We start from the raw sequence: 27139 nt of genomic DNA, 5'->3' as shown, positions 1-27139 counted from the left end.
TCAACTTGCGCGCTCTATGGGTTCCTCATAGATAACACTCTAGTAACTACCTTTGCGGCGTCTGCAAAATTTCTGGACATCATTTTGACGACGCCTATTTCTTCCGCCGACGCAGAGCGAACATTCAGCACGCTGAAGCGTATCTCAGAAACACAATGAAGCAAGATAGATTAAATTCCTTGGCTGTTTTATCCATTCACAGAGACGTTATTTCTGGGATGCATGACTTTAATCAGCGCGTTATTGAGCATTTTGCTTCCAAGAAACCGCGGCGTGTTGCATATATGTTCAAGCAGTAGAAGTCTAGCAGCATATATATCTATGAGTGAGCGACGCATGTCCTTATCTTTGCATTACCTTTCCTTTCTTCATAGTAACGTTTTAAACCTTATTTTAGGTTTTGTCTGCTTTCCCGAAGTTTCTGTTAATATGTCATTGTATTTATCTGGGTAAATATTGCCTTTCCTTTTGAAAGAGGTTTCAAAATAAAGTATGTCTATATTTATTAATCCCTTGACTTGGACCGGTTTTAAAGACACTTTCTTATTGTTAAAAATTGTCGCTTTTGCCGATTGGTTGTTACCGATGGAATGGTTTTTATACTCATAAAATGATGGGAGAACTTACAGCGCTCATCCTTTCCCCGTAGATGGGGGTGACTTGGTCCCGCAGTAGCTTGCCCCGGTTGTCAAAATGACCACGCGCCGCCTCTGAGGTGTAGTATCTATAACTTCATTATAGGTATATAGGAATGCTTGCATTCATGGAAAGTAATTCAGATGATATGGGACTGATGTTGAAATTCTATATTACTGGCGTATTATAACCTTAGACTGAATGATATCGCAACAAGAACAATAGTATATGACAATTTTTACAAACTAATTCATTAAATTTAACTCGAGTTAATTCAGTCCATGTCGAACTAGAAATTCTTTTCCAAATTTTATTTCTATACAAGTATGGGGGACTTCCAGGAATAAGATTGATTGTTATTGTAGAAGTGAACAGAATATACACAAGAAATCTAACAAATGGTGGAAACAAAAATCATAGAATAAAGAAACTTATTTTCGCAAATTGAGATAATGGGTTTCATTATATCAGGAATTATTAAAAAATATCAGGAAATGTAAAATAGGATTTGTATATTTATCCCAGTGATTAAAAATAGAGCCCAAGTGTTAAATATTGCAAACCAAGTAGCCTTTAGCCTATAGCAGTGGTGCCCAACCTTTTTCGTTGAATTCCTGCCTTTTCTTATTTTGGAACTCTTTTTGCCTCACTCACTATGCATAAATAGTAATTTAATGGGTGTTTGGTTCAGTAGCGATTGTTATACGCAAGTCGCATTTGTACAGTGCAAGTAGTTTATAATGTGTGCATAAAGAAGTATTATAGTAGCAAAACAGACCTCGACAATATTAGTAATTCCGCAGCAAGGGCAAGGCAAATTTCCCTCTCAAGACCGACAAAATTTCTCAGCGATTGGAAAACAATGCCCTAGTGAGTGTAAATGCTGGGCAGCAAAGCTTTTCACAAATTTTAAGACCATAATTTGGCGCGGCGGCGTGACTCATCGTGATAAGCGTTAGGAATACGCTCGCCACCACTACTCCGATTACTCTGCGTGGGTTCGCAGGTTCGAATCTCATGCAGGGATGGTTATGAGCGAGAGGATCCCCGGGATAAATATGTAAATCCTATCCTGTCCTAATTTGATCACACACAAGTTAATATAGTTGATATAAAATAAATGGAAGTTCTGAGAGAGAAGTTTTTTTGCGATATTCAGGGAGTTGAAATTACAATTAAATAAAAATATATTTGAATGACCAGCAAAATATAAAAATGGTCATACTAATTAAAATGAAGAATTGGCAACCAGGGAACGTTCGATAGTCAATATGGCTGGTGAGAATAATCATGAGACTTTTATAATCACTGATTCTCTTATATAAAGGTTCATATCTTTAGGAGTGTCAACCATCACCCAGGTTTTCTTCTCAGAAACACTTGATAAATTTAAAATATATAACTCGAAGTATGGGTATTCAGATTACAATAGTAGCAAAGTGCATAGGGAACACATGCAACTCACTGATACAGCATTAAAAACAATTATGAAAATTATGAATAAAAACACTCAAATTTCAATAAGTTAACTATTTCAAGGATGAACCTAAAATTTAGGTGTAGTAACTTCATTACAGGCATATGGGAATACTTGCATTCATGAAAAGTAATTTAGTTTACTTGAAAAATATTATTCTTATGGTGTGGCAGATGTTGGAATCCTATATTACTGGCACATTTTAGTTTAACCTTAGACTGAATCATGTCGCACCAATAACAACATTGTTTTATATAGCAATTTTTACAATTTTTTTTATTCTAATGCATTCAATCTAGTTCGTCAATAACCGCCCTAATTGGAGTTCAGTCCATGTCGAACTAGAAAGCCTCTTCCAAATCAACTAGTAACTCCCTCTAATATGATATATTATTATTGTAGGAGTAAACAGAATATACACAAGAATTTTATCTAACAGTGGACACAAAAATCAGAAATAAAAACTTCCTTTTTGCAAACTGATTAAAGGGTTTCAGGAAGTATTTTAAAAATCAAGAAATGTAAAAGAGGATTTTAAAAATGGAACCTAACAGTAGAATATTTTAAACTAATCTCCAAGTAGTCCTTCCCATAGTGCAGTGGTCCCAACCTTTTTCATTAAATTCAATATTTAATGTGCCCTTAGCTCAGTAGAAATTGTTATGGCAAATCGCACTCTCGCTTTTGTACAAATCAAGTAGTTTACAATGTGGTATTATAGTAGAAAAAACAGACCTAAAGAATAGTATAATTCCGCAGCAAGTGCAAGGCAAAATTCCTTCCCAAGACCTACAAAATCCCCAGGGTTGGGAACTTTGCCGTAGTGAGTGTAAATGCTGGGAAGCAAGGCTTTTCACAATATTCAGGGCTCTAATTCAGGAATACGCTCGCCATCGCACCTCTGATTACTCTACGTGGGTTCGCGGATTCGAATCCCATGTGGGAATGGTTATGTGTGAGAGGATAGCTGAATTTCTTGCCATCGTAAGGTGGTTCACGTAGCCATTGGTCAGTTACAGCTTCCTCTACCATCAAGTCCATGCTTTCAAAAACAAATAACTAACTAATCCCATAACCGACATTAAATGGTAACTGGACAAGAGGCCGTGGTAAGCCATATGGTTAAGCAGTTTTATTGGCTTTCCTTTCCCCCGAGATAAATATGGAAATCCTATCCTAATTTGATCGCACACAAATTAATATGAGTTGATATAAAAATATTGGAGAGAAAGGGTTTTTGCGATATACAAAGACTGAGTTCAAATTATAATTTAACAGAAAGAATATTTGATTGATTTGCAAAATACAAAATATAAAAATCAAGTGCCACGATAAATGGGAATAAAATAATTAGATGCTGTGGAACGTTCAAAAGTCAATATGTTGGGTGCGAATATTCATATGGCTTTTATTTTCACTGAGTTCCATATATAAAGGTCCATATCTTTGGGAATGTCAACCATCACCCAGGTTTTCTTTTCAGAATCGTATTTCTCCATGGTTTTCTCAGAACTGAATGAGAGATAAGAACAAAAATAAGCTACAATACTATGCATAACTACAGGCTTCCAAATTTGTTGACTCGTGAGAAAGACTAATATTTTAATGATTTGCCACTGCCAAACCCATATGTGGTTCTCATATGGTGGGGGTGCCCCACAATCGCGTAGAGGGGGTATGAAACTAATTGAAAATAAAACTATTTGTTAGATTTGATTTCCTTATTTTAGATACTTAAACTTCTTTATTGTGGATATTTAGGTTCCCTCCAAATATTTTCAACATGATTTTTAAGTAAAACGTACTTTCGCCTTATTATCTGTTATTTGAAGCTTGTTGTTAGCTACAGCCGTTATTTTAGAGGTGGAACGCAAGACTTGACAAATTCTGAAAACAGGGCGTGTAAAGCATTTTGATGAAATCATGGGTTTGAGTATTGGCTGCTTGACCAATGTGATATAGAAACAATACTATGGAATCTGCTGGCCATCATGTTCAGGTTGAGTGGATTATCAGGCAAGGCCTGAATTACTGGAGTTCTATGTTGGATTAGATTAAACAGCAGAGGAACAGTCATGATTTATGAACAAACCTTCATGGTAGGGGACATACCTGATAGCACTGGTCGTCGATTTCCTAGTATAATGAAACCCGCCAGGAGGATAAGTTCGGCATGAAAGACTACTTAAATATGGAGTAATGGAGCGCTTTATAACTCATTTTATTTAGAGCTTCGTAACCGGGTGATTATTCTAAAAGCCACTATGAGGGAACTTTCGTGACAAGATCCCTCTTTTGGACGCCCAGGCCACTATAAATTGAATTTCAAACAAGCCAAAGCCAGTAATCCATCACTAAAAAACAGTAAAATATTCATCAGAGTCACTTTAACCTCATAACCTATATCATGTAATGACGATGAACACTTAGTATCTGCGCAACTGAATGCAATGTGATATAATAATGATATAACTATACATACTCGAGTCCACCAACTGCATAAATGTTCCCGTTGAAGACAAAGCTTCTGAGGAGGCGACGAGCTGATATCATCGGTGCAAACATGGTCCAGGAATTGGATGATGGATCGTATGTTTCAACAGTTTTAAGATCCTGACCCATATCATGTCCACCTTGTATACAAATGAGTAAAAGTGTGTCAATATGAAATATTCCATAAAACATGAGTATTTTTATTTTGAAATAAATTTATTGCCAAGTGCAAGCAATTTCAATTTTAACGAAAATCCAGATCAGTTATTGCTTTTCAAGTCATATAGAGGAAATGTCTAAAAAAACATTATTTAAAAAAAATTAATTTGAGTCATATTTATGCAATTGTGATATCAGGAGTTGAATCAACTATTTGGTTGAACACAAAATAAATCAGATGTGACTGCTGAGTTTGTAAATTATTTTGCGACTCAAATAGTTTGTTTGAATCTTAGCCTCTGTCTGAAGTTTCTAAAAAACCTTCAATTTCATAAAATTCATGTATTTCAATAGCAATCCCAGAATAATTTTCATCTGCGCATAAGCCTAAAAATAATGTTCGAATATGTACAATATTAATTTATGTTCAATTTTTAAAATAAAAGCATGTGTCACGTTTTTGTTGTGTAATATAATAAGAAAAGAAGTTGAATTTAATTCATAAGATGATTTTTTGTAAAGTAAAATTATCAAATGCCAGATAGACTAGAATTGGGTGGGATGAGTAAAACTGAAAAGTACGATCTAAAACTTAGAAGACCGATCTAAAGCTTTGTCAGGTTTTTATCATCTCATTGTCATCAAGTTGGGTGACAGCATAATATAGCAAGGTATCAATAAACTTATGCCCTAGACCAGGGGTGAGCAAACTGCGGCCCACAAAGCAAACTTGTGCGGCCCGCGGAGAAGTGACAATTTTGAATGAAGTTTTACTTGTAAATGCCCTAATCCGTTCTAAGCCCCCACAAAATTCAGACATAATATTTGTATAAATTATAATAATGGTTAAAACTTGTAAGAAATACGTGTTCTAATTAGATTTCTGTAGAATAAATAGAAAAGGTACATCTGGAAAGATGAGAAATATTGAATAAAAACTACGAACTGTATATTTGTTTACCTTCGGCATTGGCCAACTAGGTTTAACTAAACGAAGATCGTGGAGAGTGGGAGGACGGCGCAGTCAGAGGAGGAAGCTAAAGTTGACAGCTGAGAGATAACGTAATGTAAAAATGAGCACACACACACATGAAATTCAAAATTCCCACCTTTTTTCATTTCATTTTAATTTTGTTTTAACTGTTATCGTTATATCACTAAATTTTGCTAGAAACACATTGTACATGCCCAAGGGAAACAAATTGGTCAATAGAATGACAGATAATTTATCGCCACGTCGCACACAGCTGCTTTCGAATTACGACAAAAAATATTTGTAAAATGTTTTAAATCAAAACAGGAACAGGATTGTAAGCATATGTGCATCATTTTTTGTATTCTTATGAACGCAAAAAACGATATTCGAAGGTTGCGATATTAAAATACTGAATTCAAATTGGACATCCCTTCCTCAAACAATGCATTAAATTACCCTACAATAACCAAATATCACTACACTCGATTTGCAAGTTTTCAGCTTTTCGTATGTAGAAAATCTTACATTGGCCGAAGCAATATTTTTACAAGAAGAATTTTCATAGTTGGATTTTTGTATCCAGTGCCTTTTATAGATAGAGTTTCTATGTTCGGCCTGCGGCTTCATCCACTTATTAGTAACTAGGCCTCCTGTAATATAGATTTGATACCCCTGCCTTAGACCACAAAAGCTTTTCATGACCATGCTATATTTAAAAATGAGCTTTCTGTCCAAAAGGCAGATAATGTTGCACCACTTAACGGGATAATCTGAAAGAATTCTCAACGCCCTTACGCTTTTGCTTTGTCAGGCGTATTCCAATATCCTTCTTTCTCATTTATAAGTGTATTGTTTGAGAAGGAATGAAAATTCTTTACTTATTTGCAGTAATTTGGACTTTTTTCAATAAATATAGATTTTGTCACATCAGAACTAGTTCAATTTCAGCATTACTTGTGGATCTCGTTAGTCACTGTGTAGTGAATACAAAATGTAAAAGCACACACCGACAGGATGAACTAAAAGTGCTTCGATATATAAAATTATTAAACTCTACACAACTCTGTCTGTTGGTATAAAACTTTTAGAATCGAATCATTTTGGGAAAATAATTTAAACTGTGTGTGATCTAGACTTGGATGAACTTGTACAACTCACCAAGCACATAAAGTCGATTCTGAAATTCAACAGCAGCAGGTACATATCTTGCATTCAGCATTGGTGAAATGAAAGTCCATGTTGACGTATTTATATTGAAGCATTCTGCTTTGTTGGTTGCACTTAATCTTTCCTGTCCTCCCAAACTATAAATGCTTCCTGCAATTGCAAAAAAAAATTCTGGCTCCTAGCATAACAGCAGCACACAATATTTTAAATGAAAATGTGTAATATCTGATGTCATTTCTTAAAGTTTGTTCAAAGTAATATATCAACCCCCTGTTCAAAATGAAAAGCTTGATCAATAACAAAGTATTCGTTTTAAATACTAGCTTCATGAAGTAACATACATCGGTAGTTGAAAATAAATAGTTCTCAATTGATGTTTGACTACAGATTTGTTTGAATACAGAAACATTTTTGCTACAAGAAATATTGGAAATAATTTTAGTTAGTTTCAAACTACCATAATTATTAACAAAAAGTGTACCAAAACCACAATAATTATCTCTCATGTTGAATGTTTAAGAAGCAGTTGTGCTCTTTTGGTGTTCTCACTCCATGGTGCACTCTGGTATTCAAGCACTGAATTTTTGTTTGAGTACCGCAGCATTTTTGGCTATTGGCTATTGGCTATTGATCTTACAAATTTTATAGGAATGTTCCAAATTAAAGCCGTTTTACACTCTAATATAAAACACTTGGTGAAGAAAAAAATTTGGATTGTTAGACTATATCGAGCAATAATCCGGCTTCGCTACGGTTGCTAAGTATATGAAATATGGGGAAAATTAACTAGGTGGACGCCATGTATCCACACATGGAAAATTAATATTTATCACTTGGCAGCACTTCTTGTGTTAAATGGTTCCGACGATCTCATATCAGGCGTAATTTAATATTTATCTTAAATTACATTGATAATGAAATTAAAAAATGAAAATACTTTTCATTTTTTCACTATAAGTGATTATGTTCTGCGACGTGACTAACGTGCTAAGCATTAGGAATGCACTCGTCATCGCACCTCTGATTAGCCTGTGTGGGTTCGCAGGTCCGAATCTCATGTAGGAATAATTTTATGCGAGAGGATTGCTGGACTTCTCACCACCGTAGGGTGGTTTGCGAAATTGCTGGTCGGTTACGGCTTCCTCCACCATCAAGTCCATGAATCTGAAAACAAATATGTGACTAACTAATCCCAAACCCGGGATGAACTATTAGACGGACAAGAGGCCTTAGCGGCCTCTCCCCCAGGATAAATATGTAATTCCTATCCTAAATGTTATAATATATATAATCTTCCCAAGGGTTCTTGCATTGAAATTTAATTTTATCAAAAAAAAAGCCATTCCAACATAGCCAATTGATATTTGCATTCTATTATACAGCAATCATTGGAAAATATATTTTTAACCGAGTTAACTCAGAATACTTAGTCGACAGACGGTGCTTCAATTTATCCATTTTTTTCAACAAAAAGAGATATATATCCATCTGCATGTTAAGTACATTTGATAAAAAATGTCTATTATAATGTTCCCTTTTTCTTTGTGATTAAAACTTGACTATTTCAAGTAATATTGCGCAATATTATTTTCAGAAATAAAACATTCGCCAATCTATGTTTTCAGCCAGCTATGCTACTAAATTAAATTGAGGTTGAATTATCACATCACAGACTCCTTGCTCTTAATGCATTTTACAGAATAATTAAAAAGAAAATCAGACTCACGATATCTTGGACAATCCCACTAATCGAAATATTATGGAGATGTTTTTTAAACACTCAAACAAACTAAACAAGACTCTGTACTTACTCTCTGGCAATGTGCAGGAGAATTTGATAAAATAACCTGATTTGAAAAAAAACATACCCTGCATGCAGATGACTGCAGGACCATCACATTTAACATTCTTGCTCTTCATCTTTGTCCACTGGTTTCGCAGAGAATCATACTTTTCCACTGTTTTTGTGTCGGATCCATTACATCCACCAACAATCCAGATTTCACCTGATATGCAAATAAAACTTCAAATTGGATATTTGATCTTTTTTAAAATATGAATATATTAGAGCGGCATTGGCATAATGGTAGGGGCAATGCAAAGCTTTAATCCCCAACACAGCAATCAAAATTTGTCTGCTTAATCTGAATAGAAACTCTTACAAGTTCACAGTAGAGGTGGGGGTGATGGCCTCGTGAGACGTGCAAGGTGATAAGAAAAGTTCTTGGGTTCAAGCCCTAGTTAATTCAGTGCAAGTCCATGACCATCATCTTTAAGCTTAGTATGACGAATGGTACAATATTTATTTTTCAAGATGTTGTATTACATCATTATGGACAAGGGATTACAACAATATCCAGAGGTCTGACAGGTTTGTAATTGTATTCAACCCAACATGTAATAATTTCGAAGTATGCTAACGAAGTATGTGAACCAAGATGGCAGAAACCAGAACGTAGTATGTGTACCAGGTTAAGATAAGGCCATAATTTTGATACAATTTTCTTTATTTTAGTTCTATTACGAGGTCGAAGACTAGCCAGTTGACTCCCATAGTATTTGTACCTGAAATTATAGCCTAACTCTATCCTGGCACACATACTACATTTTGGTGTCCGCCATCTTGGTTTGCATACTTTGGAAGTACCAAAATTTCATTGTCATATTACATTAAAATTAGTCTTATTGGAATGAATTGTATTCTTGGATTAGCTGGAAATAACCCTCTGTTTATTTTCAATGCTATTTTTTCACAATAGAAGCCAATGAAATACCGTTACTTTACTGCAGTTACTGAGTTGGTTTTATCGCTCCACTCTAATTTAAGACTTTATGATTACTCAAATTTGAAAGTCAATTTACTTACAATGGAAACGTAATATACTCACATTATGAATATTTTAAATTTGTGTTAAGAGGCAGAAAATGGTTTGAACAAATTTCACTCAAGTATATTGCTAACCTCTGATATTACAGATACTTGAAAGATAAACAATGTATCTAAGACATGCCATGCTTTAACCTTAGTTGATTAATAGTTCGAAAACTAAATTTTGTCGTTGACACCAAATTATATAGATTTGGTAAGAAACCTTTAAAATGCTAAGTTTGTGATTACTTCAGACAAAATATTGAAATATAGATTATTTATACACTGAACATATAAAGTAGTAAATATTTGGAAAAGTCTGGAAAAACATTGGTATTTGGTAATATGAATTGAAATAAAGAATTAATCAATCAAACATCATTAGTTGAGGTATGACAACTACTAACCATCAACCAAAGTCATTGGTGGGATTAGGCCATGATTTTCCAACGGACTCTTCAATTTCTCCCATGTAGCATTAACATCGACATATTCGAGTCGATAAAATGAGTTGTCTCGAACTAAGACATAGATATGCTGATTCAATGTAATAGCAGAGAACCATTTTGACTTCATATCTTCATTCATTTTCTATATAAAGAAAGAGTTTTCTGAGTTTCAGCCCATTACATGACACATATACAGAATGGGAGTTTGAGATTTCTGGGAACTCTACTGAGATCTCAGTTCGTGTTGCAAGTAAAGATCCATGGTTCAAACCTGATGACTATCACCAGGGATATCAGTTTTGATTATTTTATTTTTGAATCAAATTAAAATGTGTAAATTCTAGTAATTTGGTATGGTATGAGATAATCGTTTATCAATGCTCATTTTCGACCTCCCAAACTGGCAGCATCAGTGTTCGTATTAATGGCTGCTTTGTTCAGAGCGAAGATGAGGATGACCCCATAAAAAAGTCATATTTTATGTTGAAATGAAGTCGGTTTATCTTTATCAATTATTCCTTCGTCACTATAATAGGCTTATTTGGTATATTCGCAATAATGTTTGCAAAGATTTGTGACCTTCCATATGCTAAAATGTTATTCAGTGTGGTCAGTTAGTCATGCAAAGCTGATTATGCTTACCTGCATTTGCTTCCATTCATTTGACTTTGGATTGAACTGGTTGAGATGATAAGAGATCTTGTCAAAAACGACCAATGCGTCATCTGGAATGAAGAACAAAAGCTGTGTATTAGATATGTATGAGGCCACAAAGATTACTAATCAGGTACTGAGAATTTTCATTTGGCAATTATGTTTTTCTTCATAGCCAGCACATGTATTTTTGCCACAACCAATAAGGCTGTGATACATAATGTGTGGCATCACTATCCATAAACAATTAACTGATAATTCGTCACTTTTATATCATACATTCTCAGTCATTGGTTTACATTTTAGCCAATAAATATACTTTTGTCCCGTACCAATTACCGAGAAACAATGAAATATAAAATTCTTGGCCCAAGGTCTAATTTGGGCTCAAGGTGAATTATAACAAAAGTATGTTGATTTGGGGTTGAGAAGTCTGGGAAAATTTAAATACGAGTCTGACTCCAAACTATGGGCCATAAAATTACTCAGGTCCTGATTTCCAACTTGTGAATCACAAAAAAAAATAATTTAGCTCCCAGATTCAGGTTTGTAAAAAATATAGAATTAAACGAAATTTCGACAGAAGCTCCGGTTTAAGCGAGCCTTTCTGATTATTTGTTGAGAATATTCCCTCAACTCAATGCTTTTGAGTTTTTGTCAAAAATTATTACTGCAATCATTGCCATCTAAATCCTGACATCAGCAAATTAAAAATTATGAATCAGACTCCTGACCAATGGATATTTGAAAATATATATCCTGCTTCGTAACACTGAGTGGATGCTACCCTGCAGGCCTTACTATAATAAATAATTACTATAATAATCTGGGGGTGATAGGTTAGTGGTTACAGTTTTGCACCTATGCATGGGAATGGGTACCTAGAACTAGGGTACAGAATGCCAAATCAGACATACAGAGTATCCATAAAGCCCGTTTGAGATTTCAATTTTGTTATGAGTCAGTTCTCAATATACCCTGATCAGGATTGTTGTTTTTTTCATCAGTAATTGTTTAAATATGTTTACTTCATTTGATATATCTGTGAGAGCCAAAACAATATGTGATATGAAGAAATTCCCTCTATAATTTAAATAAATTTAGGACGTTGTGGACACCCTATGTTACCATCTTTCCGAATACAATATCTCACTACATATCGAGCTTATGATAAGGTAAGAACAAATTTTTTTTTTTTCAAGTTGATTGAATGAAAGAACCGAGCAATCTTGAGTTGAATTACCTTGTGAACCTGATGCAGAAGCAGCTGATGCAGAAGAATTCGATGCAGAAGAACTGGATGCGAAGGTCTTGCTATCAAATACTGACAATGCTACAATTCGAAGAGTTTCTGGATTTGCAGCAATCAGACTCTGAATACATTTGAAAAATTAGAAATTAAAAACAATATTAGTGATGTGTGCAGTCAAATCAAAATAATATGATGAAGGTTACATTACAACATTTGAAAAAATAATATGATTTTTTAAAAATGAAAATGTTTATGAGCTGGTATGTCTTTAAACACTATTGAGGATAAAAGATACTCTTTAGGTATGTGAACCAAAATGGCGGACACTGAAATGTAGTATGTGTACCAGGTTAGGGTTAGGCCATACTTTTCATCCAATTTTCTTATTTTAGTGCTATTACGAGTTCGGGGACTAGCCAAGTGACTCCCGTGGTATTTGTATCTGAAATTATGGCCTAACCCTAGCATGGTACACAGCTGGATAAAATGGGAGCTCTTGATAGTATACACACAGAACTATGAGTTCCGGGGAAACACTATCTTTATAAATTGGCAAAATCTAACTCAAGGTCAATATGATCAGGAAAGCAGCTATGAGGTAGTTAATTCCACATAACCGAAGATCTTGGAAAATAACTTCGGAAATATTTTTTTTTGTTTTGTTTAGTCAGCGCAATGACAGAAACTGGTGAAAAACTAAGAGACTCACATCTTGCTCCAGAAGATTTCTGCGAAATGAAAGTGATATCTTGGTCAAATCAAATTGCTTGAAAGATTTGACAAACCGCTTTGAACGTTTCTTCTTATCGAATTTTGTCCAATTTATCAAAGCCAAGCATTTTTCCTCTTCAGTTGCCTAAAATAAATAAAGGTTCTTTTTATATCTTTTAAAAATAATATCCTGAAATATTTTCAAGTTCAGGAATCTGGTTATCTGGACAACATTGAATATTATGAAAACATAAATCCATAGATTGTGGACTAACAAATATTTCTCAAAGTAAGGAGAAAAGGCCTGTGCAAACAACCTTGATGGGCCAAGTAAACCTGAGCTTGGCTCAGAGGTCTGGCGCCAGATGGTAGAATTATGCTTTCATCGCACCTCTGATTTCCCTCTGTAGGTTCGCAAGTTCGAATTCAATGCAGGGATAGTAATGTGCGAGAACATGGCTGGACTTGCCGTCGTGTGGTGGCTCATGCAAACGCAGGTTAGTTACGACTTCTTCTACCATCAAGTCCATAAAACTGAAACAAATATGTGGCTAACTGATCCTATACCCGGCATCCCAGCTGGAGTGACTGAAGGAGAGGCAAAGACTAATGGTTCACCAATGTTAGAGGCTTTCCTCTCCCTCAGGAAAAATATATAAATCTTAAATCCTACAGCTACCCATCAATATTAGTGTAAATATCAATCAAAGTGTGACTGAAATATTAAATGAGAGTCTCAATAACTAATATTCCACTAACCGTGTTTTCCTTGGCCTTGATCATTCCCACCAACTGTTTTTCATCTATTTCCTTAAATTCTTCCAGTTCTGCAATTTTTGCGAAGTTGTTGGAAGCAATTTCATCACATTTGGCTTCGAGTTGTTTCAGATCATACAACTTCGAAATATTTAGGGTGATGAAGTAAGATTTGGGACCCAAATGCTGTTCCAGGTATTCAGTTACGATACCACATAATTCTGAAAATTTTTATTAAAAAATACAAAATATAAAAAAAATCAGAAATATCCAGTGGTAAGTTTCAGCATTATTCGACCCGCTATGGCTCTAACCATTTGACCATTGAATCCTATAGGTCGGGTGTGTGCAACCTTTAATAAAGGATGGCCGGATAAAAGTAACTTGGTAAAACTGGCGGGCCTGACCTTCATTTATCATTGGCACAGGCACAAAAATGTTGGTCATTGATCTTATGACATGCCTTGTTTGCACAAGCTAGCTGTTAAGGCATTGTAAAGTCATAGACATAGATAAATTGGACTCGAGTATAGGCTTCGGAACACAAAGGGATTGGAATTACTAGCCTGTACCAAATTAAATTAAATTGGAAACTTGTTAACAATGAAAATTGGCATTTCATGGCAGGTCGCATAAATTTTCCTTGAAGGCCGCTTTCGTCCTGCTGGCCGCAGGTTACACAGTAGCTTGAAAAGCATCAAGTTGCCTGAGTAGTCTCAGCAGACAATTCAAAGAGCCTCGCACACGACAACTTGTTTGTGGTCAAAATTTAGATTTAAAGTTGGAACCTCACAAATAGCGCAAATATTTTTATAACCTGGATTTGGGAGTTGGAGTCGGAGTCAACAATTCTGGCAATCCGGATCCAATAGTTACAACTGAAATAGTCTCATGAGTGGTTTAGAGTTTGGAATTGTGTGTAATTTTTCTCGACTCTACGGCTCTGGTTTTTATGATCAAATGTCACGCCTTGTTATAGAAAAGACTCTCCACTTTATTGGTTTCAAATGAAGAGTTTCAAGGAAAAACGAACTCACTTTTCAGTTGGAACATATGAGAAGATTGCATATATGATGCGATATCAGATGTTTCATCAATGGGGAATTTGGAAGTATACATATACTCGATAACTTTTTTAATAGTATCCGCACTGAAGCCCTGGATATCAACTTCTCCTGACAGAGTCTCAACAGTCTGAAAAATAATTTTGGAGGTATAAGTTGCATCACACTGTCAAGATTTGTCTCATATATCAATCGTGTACTATTTTATTGAAACCCTCTATTGCACTATCCATGTCTATGGGAACCCTGGGAGGGTTTCTATATTTCAAGGGGAGATTCGTGTGTTGTCATATTATGTTGAGTTTAAGCCCTGCTTACTCCATGGTTAGGCCAATACCACCATCTCAACCCAGTATAAGTATTTTGGGGCAATACTGGATCCCCTGTATTTGTAATCAGTATGTATTAGTAATCCTAGTCTCGCATGGTGGACTATCAACCCTTGATCACAACATACTACAGAACTATGGTTATTGAATGGAACTTCAATGAACATTTTTTCGATTTTTTTTACGAGTTAGCTTTCACTTTTTATGACTTATATTTCACGGTTTTTATTGCAAACAAAGCAGTATAAGCAGTCACTAATAGCTAAGAATATATTACTTTGGGAACAACCAGAATCTTTTCAGGTCGCATTGCCCATCCTGGGTGAGGTGGTGGGCATGAGATTTGAACTGGGTTGACTAAGCCATAATGCCAACTATTATATTTGTATTCAGATATTATGAATATACTAACCTCATGTCGAAACATTAATTTGAAATAATCAGTTGCAGTAGACAAAATAATCTTATGCACTCGAAATTTTTCTGAACCAACTTTGATTGTAAAATCACAATATAGACCAGCTTTCCTGTACCTGAAATAAAAATATATTTAATTTTAGTATCATCAACAATTTTTAGTATGAGGTTTGACTATGCTTCTACAACCATTGTGTCAACATGACTCATAGGTTGGAAAACAGTGACCTAGACCAGGGGTGTCGAACTCTCGGCCCGCGGGTCGCATGCGGCCCCAGAGAACTCCCAACGCGGTCCTCGAACGCTTAACAAAAATTGTAATATTTTGGAAGTTTTCTTATCTAAATGTAAAACATTTTTCAAACCTTTCAAATTCCCCAGAGAACTCCCAATGCGGCCCTCGAACGCTTAAGAATAATTGTAATATTTTGGAAGTTTTCTTATCTAAATGTAATACATTTTTCAAACCTTTCAAATTGAAATTGATTATTCACACACAAAACGACAATTTACTGAAAGTAGTTTTTGAAAATCAAAATTTTATTTGTTTTTAATTTGACCCAATTACGGATACATCTCAAGCTAGAAAAAGTATATTTGAAGGAAGTTGGGAGCTTGGAGTTGCAATATTTCTGCATTTCTCAAAATTCTGAAGCGCATTGTTTAATTTGTCACATTTCCATCAGTTCAATGAAAGAATACAATATAAGTAGACATTATCAGAATAAATTCAGCAGTCAATATGACAAATTCAAAGATCAACTCCGGACGGAAAATTGTTATGTGTTCGTATATTATTATAATTATACAACTACCTAGTTACTAAAAATCAATATCGACCATAACTCAAGCGCCGGATGCCACGTAAAGGTTAGAAATGTCGCAAAATGTGGCGGGAAATGCCATTAAGTCAGTCATTTGTTTGTTTACTGATCTATACATGAAATGATAAACGTAATATTTTGGCATTACTGAAATTAAACGAACATTCTCAACGATCCAGATTAATCGATGATCCTGTGACCTCGTTAATTGAGTTGGTACTGTAAAATTATTTAGGCCTGATATAGTAAGCTGGTGGCACAAAAGAGATGCCAAACGTCAGGACATATATAATGAAAAAACATTGAGTTTAATAGGATAGGATTTACATATTTATCCTGGAGGAGAGGAAAGCCGATAAGACGGCTTATCCATATGGCGGACCACGCCCTCTCGTCCGGTTACCATTCCAAGTCGGGTATGGGATTAGTTATATATATTGTTTGTTTTCGGAAGCATGGACTTGGTGGTGGAGGAAGCCGTAACCGACCAGCGGTTACGTGAACCACCCAACGACGGCGAGGAGTCCAGCAATCCTCTCGCACATAACCATCCCTGCATGGGATTCGAACCTGCGAACCCACGCAGAGTAATTAGAGGTGCGGTGGTGAGCGTATTCCTAACGCTTAGCCCGTTGAGCCACACCGCTGCACCATCTGTAGTATTTTTGTAAATTTTAGGTCTATATATTTAGATTACGGTAAGTCATTTTTAGTGCATGTATTATTCTTTCTACATATTATACAGTATTATATTATACAGTAAATTGCAATAACAGTGAAATGCAGAAAAATTAATATGTACCGTAAATGGCATTTGTAATTTAAGAAAATAATAAAACTTCATTCAGCTGTTTAATTGCATCACAATATATGTCACAAACTACACCTATCTAAAATATGCTCCAAGTATACATTATAAAAATATATCAAAAACTGTCTGCGGCTCTTTCCACAATTTCCAAAATGCAATGCGGCCCCCAAAAACAAACAAGTTTGACACCCCTGACCTAGACTGATATCCAGACAAACAAACCATGCAATATCAAATATTGCAGAATTGAGAATATTCTCTATATTTTACATTTGAAAATGTTTCTTTGGAATAGTAAATCACGCATCTCCGCCATCCTCACTGTCAACTCTAATATGGGATAGGATTCATGTATTTATGCCTGGGGAGAGGAAAGCCACTAAGGTAGGCTTAATCATATGACGAATCATGACCTCTCCTCCGGATACTAGTCTATGTAGGATATGGGATTAGTTAGTTAGTCATTTTGTTTTCGGAAGCATGTACTTGATGGCGGAGTAAGCGGTGAGCGACCAGGGTTATGTGAACCACCCCATGGCGACGAGGAGTCCAACAATTCTTCCGTACATACCTATCCCTGCATTGAATTAGACTTGCGAACCCATGCAGGGTAATCAGAGGTGAGTTGGCAAGCATATCACTAATGCTTAGCCAGATGCCCCACACCAGTGTTAACTCTAAGCGAATTATGAGTGCGAAAGTGCTTCGCAGTCGAAAAAAAAAGTGCGAAAGTGCTTTTGTCGATTTTAACAAGTTAGGTGCCCTAGCCTTTCATATAACCCATTTAAAACAGCATAGATACTCGAAAAAGCGCTCCTCCGATTAATATTATGAATTAAAGAGAAGCCTTTCCGTTAACCAAGTTCCCTTTAAGCGAATTCATGTTTAATTAAAACAAGCGAATTCATCGGCAACGAAAGGACATCTGCTTACACCTGCCGCGGACAAAACTTTCATGCAATGTATCACGGTGTCAGTTGCTTACTTGCGCGAACAGCAAAGGCTTTCACATTTGTTACTCCTTCCATCTAACATACAACGATTGATACATGCAGGCTGGAACCCATATTAGTTACAGGGTGGATCATTTGTACAAAACCGGTGCAAAATAACTCCCCCCCCCCCAAAAAAAATATAAAGGTTAGGTGCCCTGAAAATTCAACTTTTCGATTTATCACTTAACCTAATCTGATAATTATTACTTTGTGATTATGAACCACTTTGAAAGTCGCCACCCGCTGTTGTAAAAGATAGGTTAACCTACGTTCCCTCGGGAAATATTACGCAGGATACTGCCCTTTTAGGAGATAGGTTGACCTACTTTCCTTTCAAACTTTTTTCTTCGAAATATTACACAAGATCACTTTGAAAATCCTCTCCTTTCGTGAGCTAGCGTGACCTAGTTTCTTATTTACATTTGTATTATACTATTTCAGAGCTTACCCAAAGACCAGTAATTCTTAAATGTCGACATGCCTTGGTTTGCGTGCGATTTCGGGCAGAAAACATCATATCGCCGGATGAGAACAGAACGGGCCTAAGTCACAATTTTGAGTTTTGAGAAAAACGCAAAAAACATTTGGAATTTTTTTATTTTCGAATTTCTAGATATTCACAATTAGTAAAGTCCTGAGCTCTGGTTATTTTAATGTGGATTAGAATATCTTTGTAATCAATATTTTTTGGCACTCCAGCTTCAATTCTTTCCTGCTTTTTTACCCCCATAAGAAACTTTGGCCCATTCTGTTCTCAACAACTTCTGAAATTTTTTGTATGGGATGCAAGGTGAAACAAGGTGACTTAGGCCTAAGTTGCACTGAAGAAATTTTTAGGGATGTAAGTTTCGGACATTTCATTTCTGATGTTCATGCCCATCATATTGGAACTTAGGACTATCTTTTTTCAACATTTTGATGTTTTGAGCCATGCTCTACAAAGTGGTGGTCTTGAAATCCTGAATTTCTCAATAATAAAAATTTTAGCTGGACTTAGGCCCATTCTGTTCTTAAATATTTTAGGCCTAAGTCCAGCTAAAATTTTTATTATTGAGAAATTTGGGATTTCAAGACCACCACCTTGTAGAGCATGGCTCGAAACCCCAAAATATTGAAAAAAGTCAATTTTCAAAAAATGTGACTTAGGCCCCTTCTGTTCTCATCCGGCGATATATTGGCAATAAATAATTTTTAATCGACCACATGAATGCTGATATCCTGAAAATTAATGTTGAAAGAGAAGTACGCATTCTCAGATATCAGACATCCAGTCGCGATATTCAATCGTTTATATGCACAAATCTCACATTAATAGTAATTGCTACCCAAGTTTGTAAAGTTTAGAAACCAACAAACAGAAAATAACTTACGGTATTCTAAAACACAATTAAAATTCAGTCGGCAATAAATTGCGCCAAGACGATGCCATACAAAAGGGAAAAGATTTGGTCGCGAGAGTTACGTTAGATGACTGCAAAACGACGTTGTTTTTTAAGCAGAATGTAAAACAATCAAATAAAAAAACGGGAGTTACGACGCCCTTAACACATCGTGTGTATTAAACTTCCCTGGTAAGTACTATTATTATTGTACTTATACACCTGTTGGAGTATTTCGGACAGTTTCGAATTTAAAATAAATGAAAACCCGACATACAATAAAGACGCAAAAGTAAAATGAACATTTATTGAAAAAGTTATTATTTAAGAAAGACAACATGATCGTACAATTCCGAAAAACCTCGATGTTCGCAAGTGAGATGATAAATAAATACTTACCTGTATTCGATCAATTAACTTTAGCGTATCGTTGTTCTGCCAACAAACAGCGGCGTGCAAAATATTTCTGTCCTGTGATATGCTCACAAATATTCTCGATATTAATATCATACCCTCGCGTATGTACTTTCTATTAGCTTTTTAGTGATCCCTTTCATCCTTGGCCAAGTCATGTTTCGACTATGTGAACATTTTATTCGACCATACATGGCCGGCGGGATGTTAAAATTGTAAACAAGAGAGAGGTAAAATCAATCGCGAATTTCGTTATAATGGCTCGTTTACGAATTGTTGCGCTTGTTATTGTCGAAATTGATTACATTTGTTGTATTTTGAGGCATTTAAGCAGTAATAATTAGGACATGACATCATCAAAATCGTCAAGTGAGATCTCGAAATTGCAAATTCCGTGAATAAAATTGTGAATTACTCGGTAACGAATTCAGCTTTGATGACCGTCGGGGTATTGTTTTGTTAAAAATTATTATTAATGTGTGAGCGCCAAAAAGATACAGTCCATACCGATGCGACTGCAATTTATATGGCCGCACTTGGTGTGGCGCGTTTATTAATAGTGTAAAATAAATTAAACGGATTTCAATTATAACCAAGCGTGTCAGCGTGTTTATTTTCTGTGGTCAAGAATCATAAAATACCATCTTGAGACAAATTCACTTCTATTGCCAAATCTTAATTTTCAGTTATTATCGTTATACAAATAACGTGTGGCAACTTTTTAATTTATCGTCGACCAAAAAACCGCCCCACACTCGTCCAAACGTGTGTCGAGCTTGAACGACAGGAACAGATTCATCGACGACTTTAATTAGGGAAAATATGTATTTTATTGTGAATGCAAAATAAATGTAACAAAACGCATTTTTTGTGATATAACTTTGTATTTTCGGAAATGGGTTGCCGTGAAAGGTAAAATTTGATCTAAATTAACCGCAAAAATGTTTTATTTTATATGTAACAAAACACATTTTGCGATATAACCTTGTATTTTCGAAAACGAGTGTCCTGAAAAGTAAAATATGATCTAAATTAATCGCAAAAATGTTTTATTTTAAATGTTACAAAACACATTTTCGCGATATAACCTTGTATATTCGGAAACGGATGTCGTGAAAAGTAAAATATGATCTAAATCAGTGTTTTTAACCTTTTTCGAGCCACGGCACCCTTTTTCGATTTAGAAAATCCCGCGGCACACCAACATCTGAAAATGTGGCAAAAAGACCTAATATTCACAATATGCTATATTGTTCATATGAGTTTTTTAAACATTGAAGAAAGATGTTGAATTGGACATTTCCAATATTAAACAAATAAAAACAAGGACAAAAAGTATTTCACAATCGTTCATATTTATTATTCTCACTCAGTGTGAAACCTGGGGCTGTTTGAATGAAGACAGAGCAGATATCCTGGCAGGAATCGATGAAAGGCACACACGAAGCTCTTCATCAACAGCTCTAAGTCTTTCTCTGTTTTTAGTTTTTATAGCAGTCAGGCTTGAAAAGCTCACCTCACACAGATATGTTGTGGAAAATGGGAGCAATGTCAAAATAGCTTTGTGGGCCAGCATGGGGAACTCCTTGGCAGCTGCCAACCAGAAACTGTCCAAAGGTGGATCAGCAAAGCTTAGCTTGAGACAACGATCTTGTTTCAGTTCAGTTAGTTCCTCCTGCTCCTGCAAAGTCATGTCCATTCCAAAAGCTGATGCTGAGCTGAATGGATCCCTAACCCAGTCAAGGTACTCTGTGGTGACTAAAGAGAAATAAAATGATATCTTCTGCTCAAGAATTTTCAAATGTTCAACTATTACCTCACACAGTGCAGCAGTATTAACACCTTGACATTTATTGGTGAGTGGGAACATTTCAAGATTGCCATTTCCCACATGTTGCTGCCAGAGTTGCACCTTGGAACGGAATCCATTTATTTTATCTGCGCTTGTAAGTAGGTTTTCATTTTGGCCTTGCATTCGTGTGTTCAGTTCATTCAGATAATAAAAAATATCTGCCAGGTATGCCAGTCTTGCACAACACTCTTCACTTGCAAGCAGCTTCGTGTACTCGGACCCCTCGTTCGTCAGAAACCCTTCAAGTTCCTCTCGCAGCTCATACACACGGGCCAGCACCTTGCCGCGCGTCAACCATCGGACCTCCGTATGAAACAGCAAGGCTTTATGCTCCGCTCCCATTTCTTCACACAAAGCGCAAAATATGTGAGTTTTCAGAGGTCGTGACTTTACAAAGTTTACCATACGCACAACATCATCCATCACAGGAACGAGGTCTGCCGGTAAAGTCTTGCCTACGAGGGCTTCGCGGTGTAAAAAACAGTGAGTTATGATCACATCTGGGTTTTTCTCCTTCACTCTGCTTACAAAGCCTTTGGTGCGCCCAACCATGGCTGCAGCTCCATCAGTGCAGACACTCGTGCAGTTTTCCCACGTAAGTCTTCCTTTTTCTAGATATTCTGATGCAACGCGAGAAATTTCCTCTCCCGTTGTTTTTTCTGGCAAAGCCTTGCAAAATAGAAAGTTTTCTCTGATTGTGTCTCCATCCAAACCTCACATTAGCCAAGAGTTGAGCATGCCCACTAATATCAGTAGACTCATCAAGTTGCAAAGCAAATTTATTACCGATACGGATCTTGTCCAAAACAACACTTTCTATGTCTGCAGACATCTCATTGATGCGTCTGGAAATTGTGTTATCCGAAAGAGGGACTATTTCTTTGGCCGCTTCGGGCCCGAGCATTTCAGTTACAATGACTTTGCAGGCGGGAAGTATTAATTGCTCTTCCACAGTGTGGGGCTTTTTTGATTTAGCCACAAGTTCAGCTACGTGATAGCTAGCTTTAAGGGCTTTCGCGTTCACCTTTGCGGTTTTTCTCATGAAAGTGGCCTGTTTCTTTGTCTGATCACGCAGGCGAACAAAATAATCCACATTTTTATTTTGAAGTAAAGGGTGTTTAGTTTCAAGATGTCGTTTGAGCTTGCTTGGAACCATAGCACCGTTGGAGAGCGTTTCACCACATACCAAGCACAATGGAGTCGGTGCCGTTGCATCTTCGGTACAAGTAAATCCAAATGAAAGATAGTTTTCGTTGTATTGCCTTGTCTTTGCTTTCTTTTCACCTCCACTCATACTAGGGCCCGGATTTTGTCCAGGGTCCAGTACAATGTCCGCATTTTTTCTTTTCAAAAATTTCTCCATCACAAATGCAAAGCGCAGCCAGGAAGAGCGGGAATGACCTTGAGTCTGAGTCGGTCGAATGCGGGCTCGTATCACGTGACATCTGTATGACGTCACAATTACCTGCCGCTGCATCCATGCTTACAAATCGCCACCGGTTGCTGCCACCTTTTGATATGGAACAGTACTACATGATTATTCTACCGGGCACAACACCTCATATACACACAAATTGGAGAATTTCCCACGGCACCCCTGACAACATTCTACGGCACACCGGTGTGCCGCGGCACCCCGGTTGAAAAACACTGATCTAAATTAATCGCAAAATGTTTTATTTTAAATGTAACAAAACACATTTTTCGCGATACAACTGTATCTTCGGATACCGGGTGTCATGAAGAGTAAAATATGATCTGAATTAACCGTAAATAATGTTTCATTCCAAATGTATCAAAACGCATTTTTTGCGATATAACTTTGTATTTTTGAAAACGGGGCGTCATTATTAATCTAATGTTTTATCTATCGTCTGACTAACGTCTGGTACACATCATATTCGGGGAGAACCCTAGCCCGCGAAACGTCATTTAATTTAAAATAGAGAATGTTTCACCCATTCCAAAACGGAAAATCGCCAGTAAGTCGACAGGGATTCAACCCTCCGGATTCAGTATTCTATATCCCCCGTGTCAGAACTTTCTGAAGAATGGAACAAAGAACCCGTCAAACCGCCGCGGAAGAAGGGGAGTATTTTTTGCACTAATAATTAGGGCGTGACATTATCAAAATCGTCAAGAAACTGGTGAATTTGCAAATTCCATAAATAAAATTGTGAATTGCTCGGTAACATTTTAGCTATAATTATCGCCGGGGTATTGTTTTGTTGAAAACACGTTGAAACTTGAGGGAATTAGTTACAATTAGCGCCTGACCTCTATTAGGCACTCGAGCACTCGAAAAAAAAGCACTCGAGCCCAATCTTTTTAGCATTAAGTCGCATACGTAAAATATCCTGTAAAAGAAGTTTCGGATTTGCGAACTTTATCACCATAGAAAAACATGAGAAAGTTAATTATCGTCTTAATAAATATCTGCATCACGGTATCGACAATAATATTACCATTCGCATAAAATTGGGACGGTAAATATACAAATCTTGATAGGTATTAAAGCCAACGCAAATGTTAATTTGATTCCTCAATGTCTTCAACAGCTGTTGCCGATGTGAACCAACGGGTAAACCCGAAATATAAAACTTCGATGTCCGCCAACCCGCAAGAATTCATATTTGTATAAAAGAGAGGGCGGGAATATAGACTACCAAAACCTGGATGTCGCCGCCAAAACGATCGGTGACAAAAACAATTAGCGATTACAACGGAATTACCCAGTAAAAAGGTTTTGTTGCCGATTTTTTACCGACGTTCCAAAAATATTTGTTATTCGGTACTGGTTAAAAATATTCGATTCAAAAAAATATTGAATTTTGCCCACCCGTACTCGCATATCAATGAGAAATAGTTGTGTGAATATCGCAAAATTCCGGAAAATGCCAGTGCTTTCAACATTATGATTACAATAAAATGGCACTTAATGGTATTTTGTGAATTTGGTGATTTTGCAAATCTGTGACATGCAGCTAAAAGTAAAGATTTGAAAATCGTGCACTTTGGTCACACAATTCATCCAAAGTGACTATAACACTTTACTAACACTTTTATAGTCATTTTGAATTCATCGATATCATTGATAGTCACATGACCACCCTCGTTCAAAGAAACGCACTGCCTAGTATTTCAACATCTGGTTTCAAAGACGCCGGGAGCGTTTATGCGGGAGAAGCGGAATCGGTGTGCTTGTATAATAATCAGTTTATAAACAAGAATTTTGCCGTTAATGCATAAGCTTTAGCTCCTATGTCTGCATCTCATAGGTTAGAATTCTGGTAAATATCGTTATGATATGCAGAATTGAGTTACAAAAGTACTAGTATGTTACTTATTTGTCAACTCAATACTCGAAAATATTTGGTAACTTTGAATTTTTATTCCATTCAAAATCGGAAAAAAGTGCTATTTCTCTTCAAAATCGGAAAAAAGTGCTATTTCGCAGTCCCTAAAAAAAGTTGCGAAAGTGCTTCGCAATTTTCGCAAAAAAGTGCGCTAATAGTGAACACTGCCCCACACCACAAAGTCTGGCATAAATCTAACATTTTAAATTAACTATATCGGACATTTCCTGAAGGTAACTACATCTGAATAGTATTGTAAGATATTCTAGTTTGTTTAGACATTGAAAAAAATTTCGTTGCCTCAGCTGGCTATAGGGAGCTAGCTGTAATATAACCTGGCAAAGCTGCAACTGGTAACTAATTTCTGATATCAGTGGACGCTTGCGAGGGCTTTGTTTGAGGCAAAAGGCATGGATAAGAAATACGATTTCACAGATTTCAATGTACCGTATCCAACAACATGGGTTGTCGAAAAGGAGTTGTTTTCAAGTCAAGGACAAAGATATGTTTTGTAAACAATATACAATATTCATTTTTTTTTCGAGCATAATACCACCACGTCTTTCAAAACCCGTCCACAAAATGATTTGATTTTCTGTTTGAGGGATTGTAAATTTTTCATTTGAAATTTTTTCTGCGTGTATGTTATTACCAGTACATCAGTATTATTTTAAGGCAATAGTTTTATGTTTTCATGGTCAAAATCTAACTTGTATTCATAATTAGCAACATGTCTGCAACCAACCAGACCTGGAATAAATTCCACAGGAATAATATCCAATTCAATATCTCGAAGACCACAGGTATACTTATACAAAACTTTCCAAGACTAGAATTTAACAAATTTTTCTTAAGAATAGTGCTCCCCTTTTTAACAATATTTTCTGACTACACAGTTTCCATAAACTGTACCATAAAGTTATTATTTGGTAAACTACACTAAACAAAGTTCAATATGGTATTTTTCTTTGGAATAGTCTCTGTAGAAAGCACAGTATATATACAGACAAAGTGATTTAAACATGGGAACACTGAATTTTTGTTTGTTGTATTATAATTATGTTGACTTATCAGCTTAGTAAATAGTAAACTCTTACAGGGACTGCTACTATGCAGCCTTATACAAAAAGAGATTTTCAGGCCAGAGACTGTTCATCAAACATAAACAGTCCTCAGTAATTTCAGGACTCGAAATAGTGTTACTTCATAAATAGCTAGACTAATCCATCCAAATAAACTGTGAAAGTCAATGGTTTATTTAGAAATAGAAATCAAAAAATTTCAAAATTTCAGCTACGGTAAATATCACCTAGAGAAGCAAAGCAATGAAAGTATAATTACGGTTAAGGTGATTCAAAACATGAGGACACTGATATTTTGTTTGCGGTATTATGAGTATATTTTATGGTCTATTAATTAGGTTCACGGCAGTCACGAGGACACTGATATTTTGTTTGCGGTATTATGAGTATATTTTATGGTCTATTAATTAAGTTCACGGCAGTCACTGGAATGCCAAGAGTTACTGAAACTATATATATTTGTATCGATGAAATTATAAGATGACTTGTATTAATTTTAGGCTAATTGCCACGTGGACTTGGCCCAGTGATTCGACTGGAGTTCAGACTCAAACTTGACTTGAGACTCGGATGGCCCACAAGTGTACTTGACTTGTAACTCAGGGTCAGGAGACCTCATTCAAATAATGAAATTGGAAATCAAAAATTCATGAAACCTATCTTGATAATAGTGTTCCCAATTTCAATAACTAAATGTGCTGGCTATACAATTCAAATTGAAGGTACTATTCAATATGTATGATTTCTAAGTTATATCTACCATAATAGCTTTTAGAAGAAAAGAAACCAAAACAATTTCGAACTGGATAACACTGAACTTGGATCAATGGCTTAGTGGTTAGCGCATGGGTCCTAAACTATCTTTAAATCACAAACTAAAAATATTGAGTTGAAATCAGTCCTGGGAAGGCTGGACCATCTGTCAGAGACTCAAAGTGACCTGAGTCAGCGACTCATATGCAACTGACTGTTGGTGAGAAATTGAAGTTGAACCAAGACACGGTTAGGGTGACACAA

The 27139-nt window shown here is 36.1% G+C and overlaps 1 protein-coding gene across 1 annotated transcript in view; it reads right to left on the bottom strand.

The window, feature by feature from the left end:
- Positions 1-719: 719 nt before the first annotated feature.
- LOC120337209 (kelch-like protein 38) overlaps positions 720-27139 on the bottom strand; it is a 37759-nt gene continuing 11339 nt past the window's right edge. Inside the window, exons 2-12 of the mRNA XM_078117509.1 lie at positions 15405-15525; positions 14637-14793; positions 13603-13820; positions 12842-12988; positions 12124-12253; positions 10869-10951; positions 10185-10368; positions 8777-8914; positions 6900-7058; positions 4596-4746; positions 720-3625 (exon numbers count right to left, since the gene is read on the bottom strand). Of these exons, the coding sequence (XP_077973635.1) occupies positions 3511-3625; positions 4596-4746; positions 6900-7058; positions 8777-8914; positions 10185-10368; positions 10869-10951; positions 12124-12253; positions 12842-12988; positions 13603-13820; positions 14637-14793; positions 15405-15525 (1603 nt within the window). The 3' untranslated portion in view covers positions 720-3510. The remainder of the gene's footprint in view (positions 3626-4595; positions 4747-6899; positions 7059-8776; positions 8915-10184; positions 10369-10868; positions 10952-12123; positions 12254-12841; positions 12989-13602; positions 13821-14636; positions 14794-15404; positions 15526-27139) is intronic.

The sequence above is a fragment of the Styela clava genome, chromosome 10, assembly GCF_964204865.1.
Source record: "Styela clava chromosome 10, kaStyClav1.hap1.2, whole genome shotgun sequence".
In the NCBI taxonomy this organism is placed as follows: domain Eukaryota; kingdom Metazoa; phylum Chordata; class Ascidiacea; order Stolidobranchia; family Styelidae; genus Styela; species Styela clava.
This window is presented reverse-complemented; position numbering and strand designations above follow the sequence as displayed.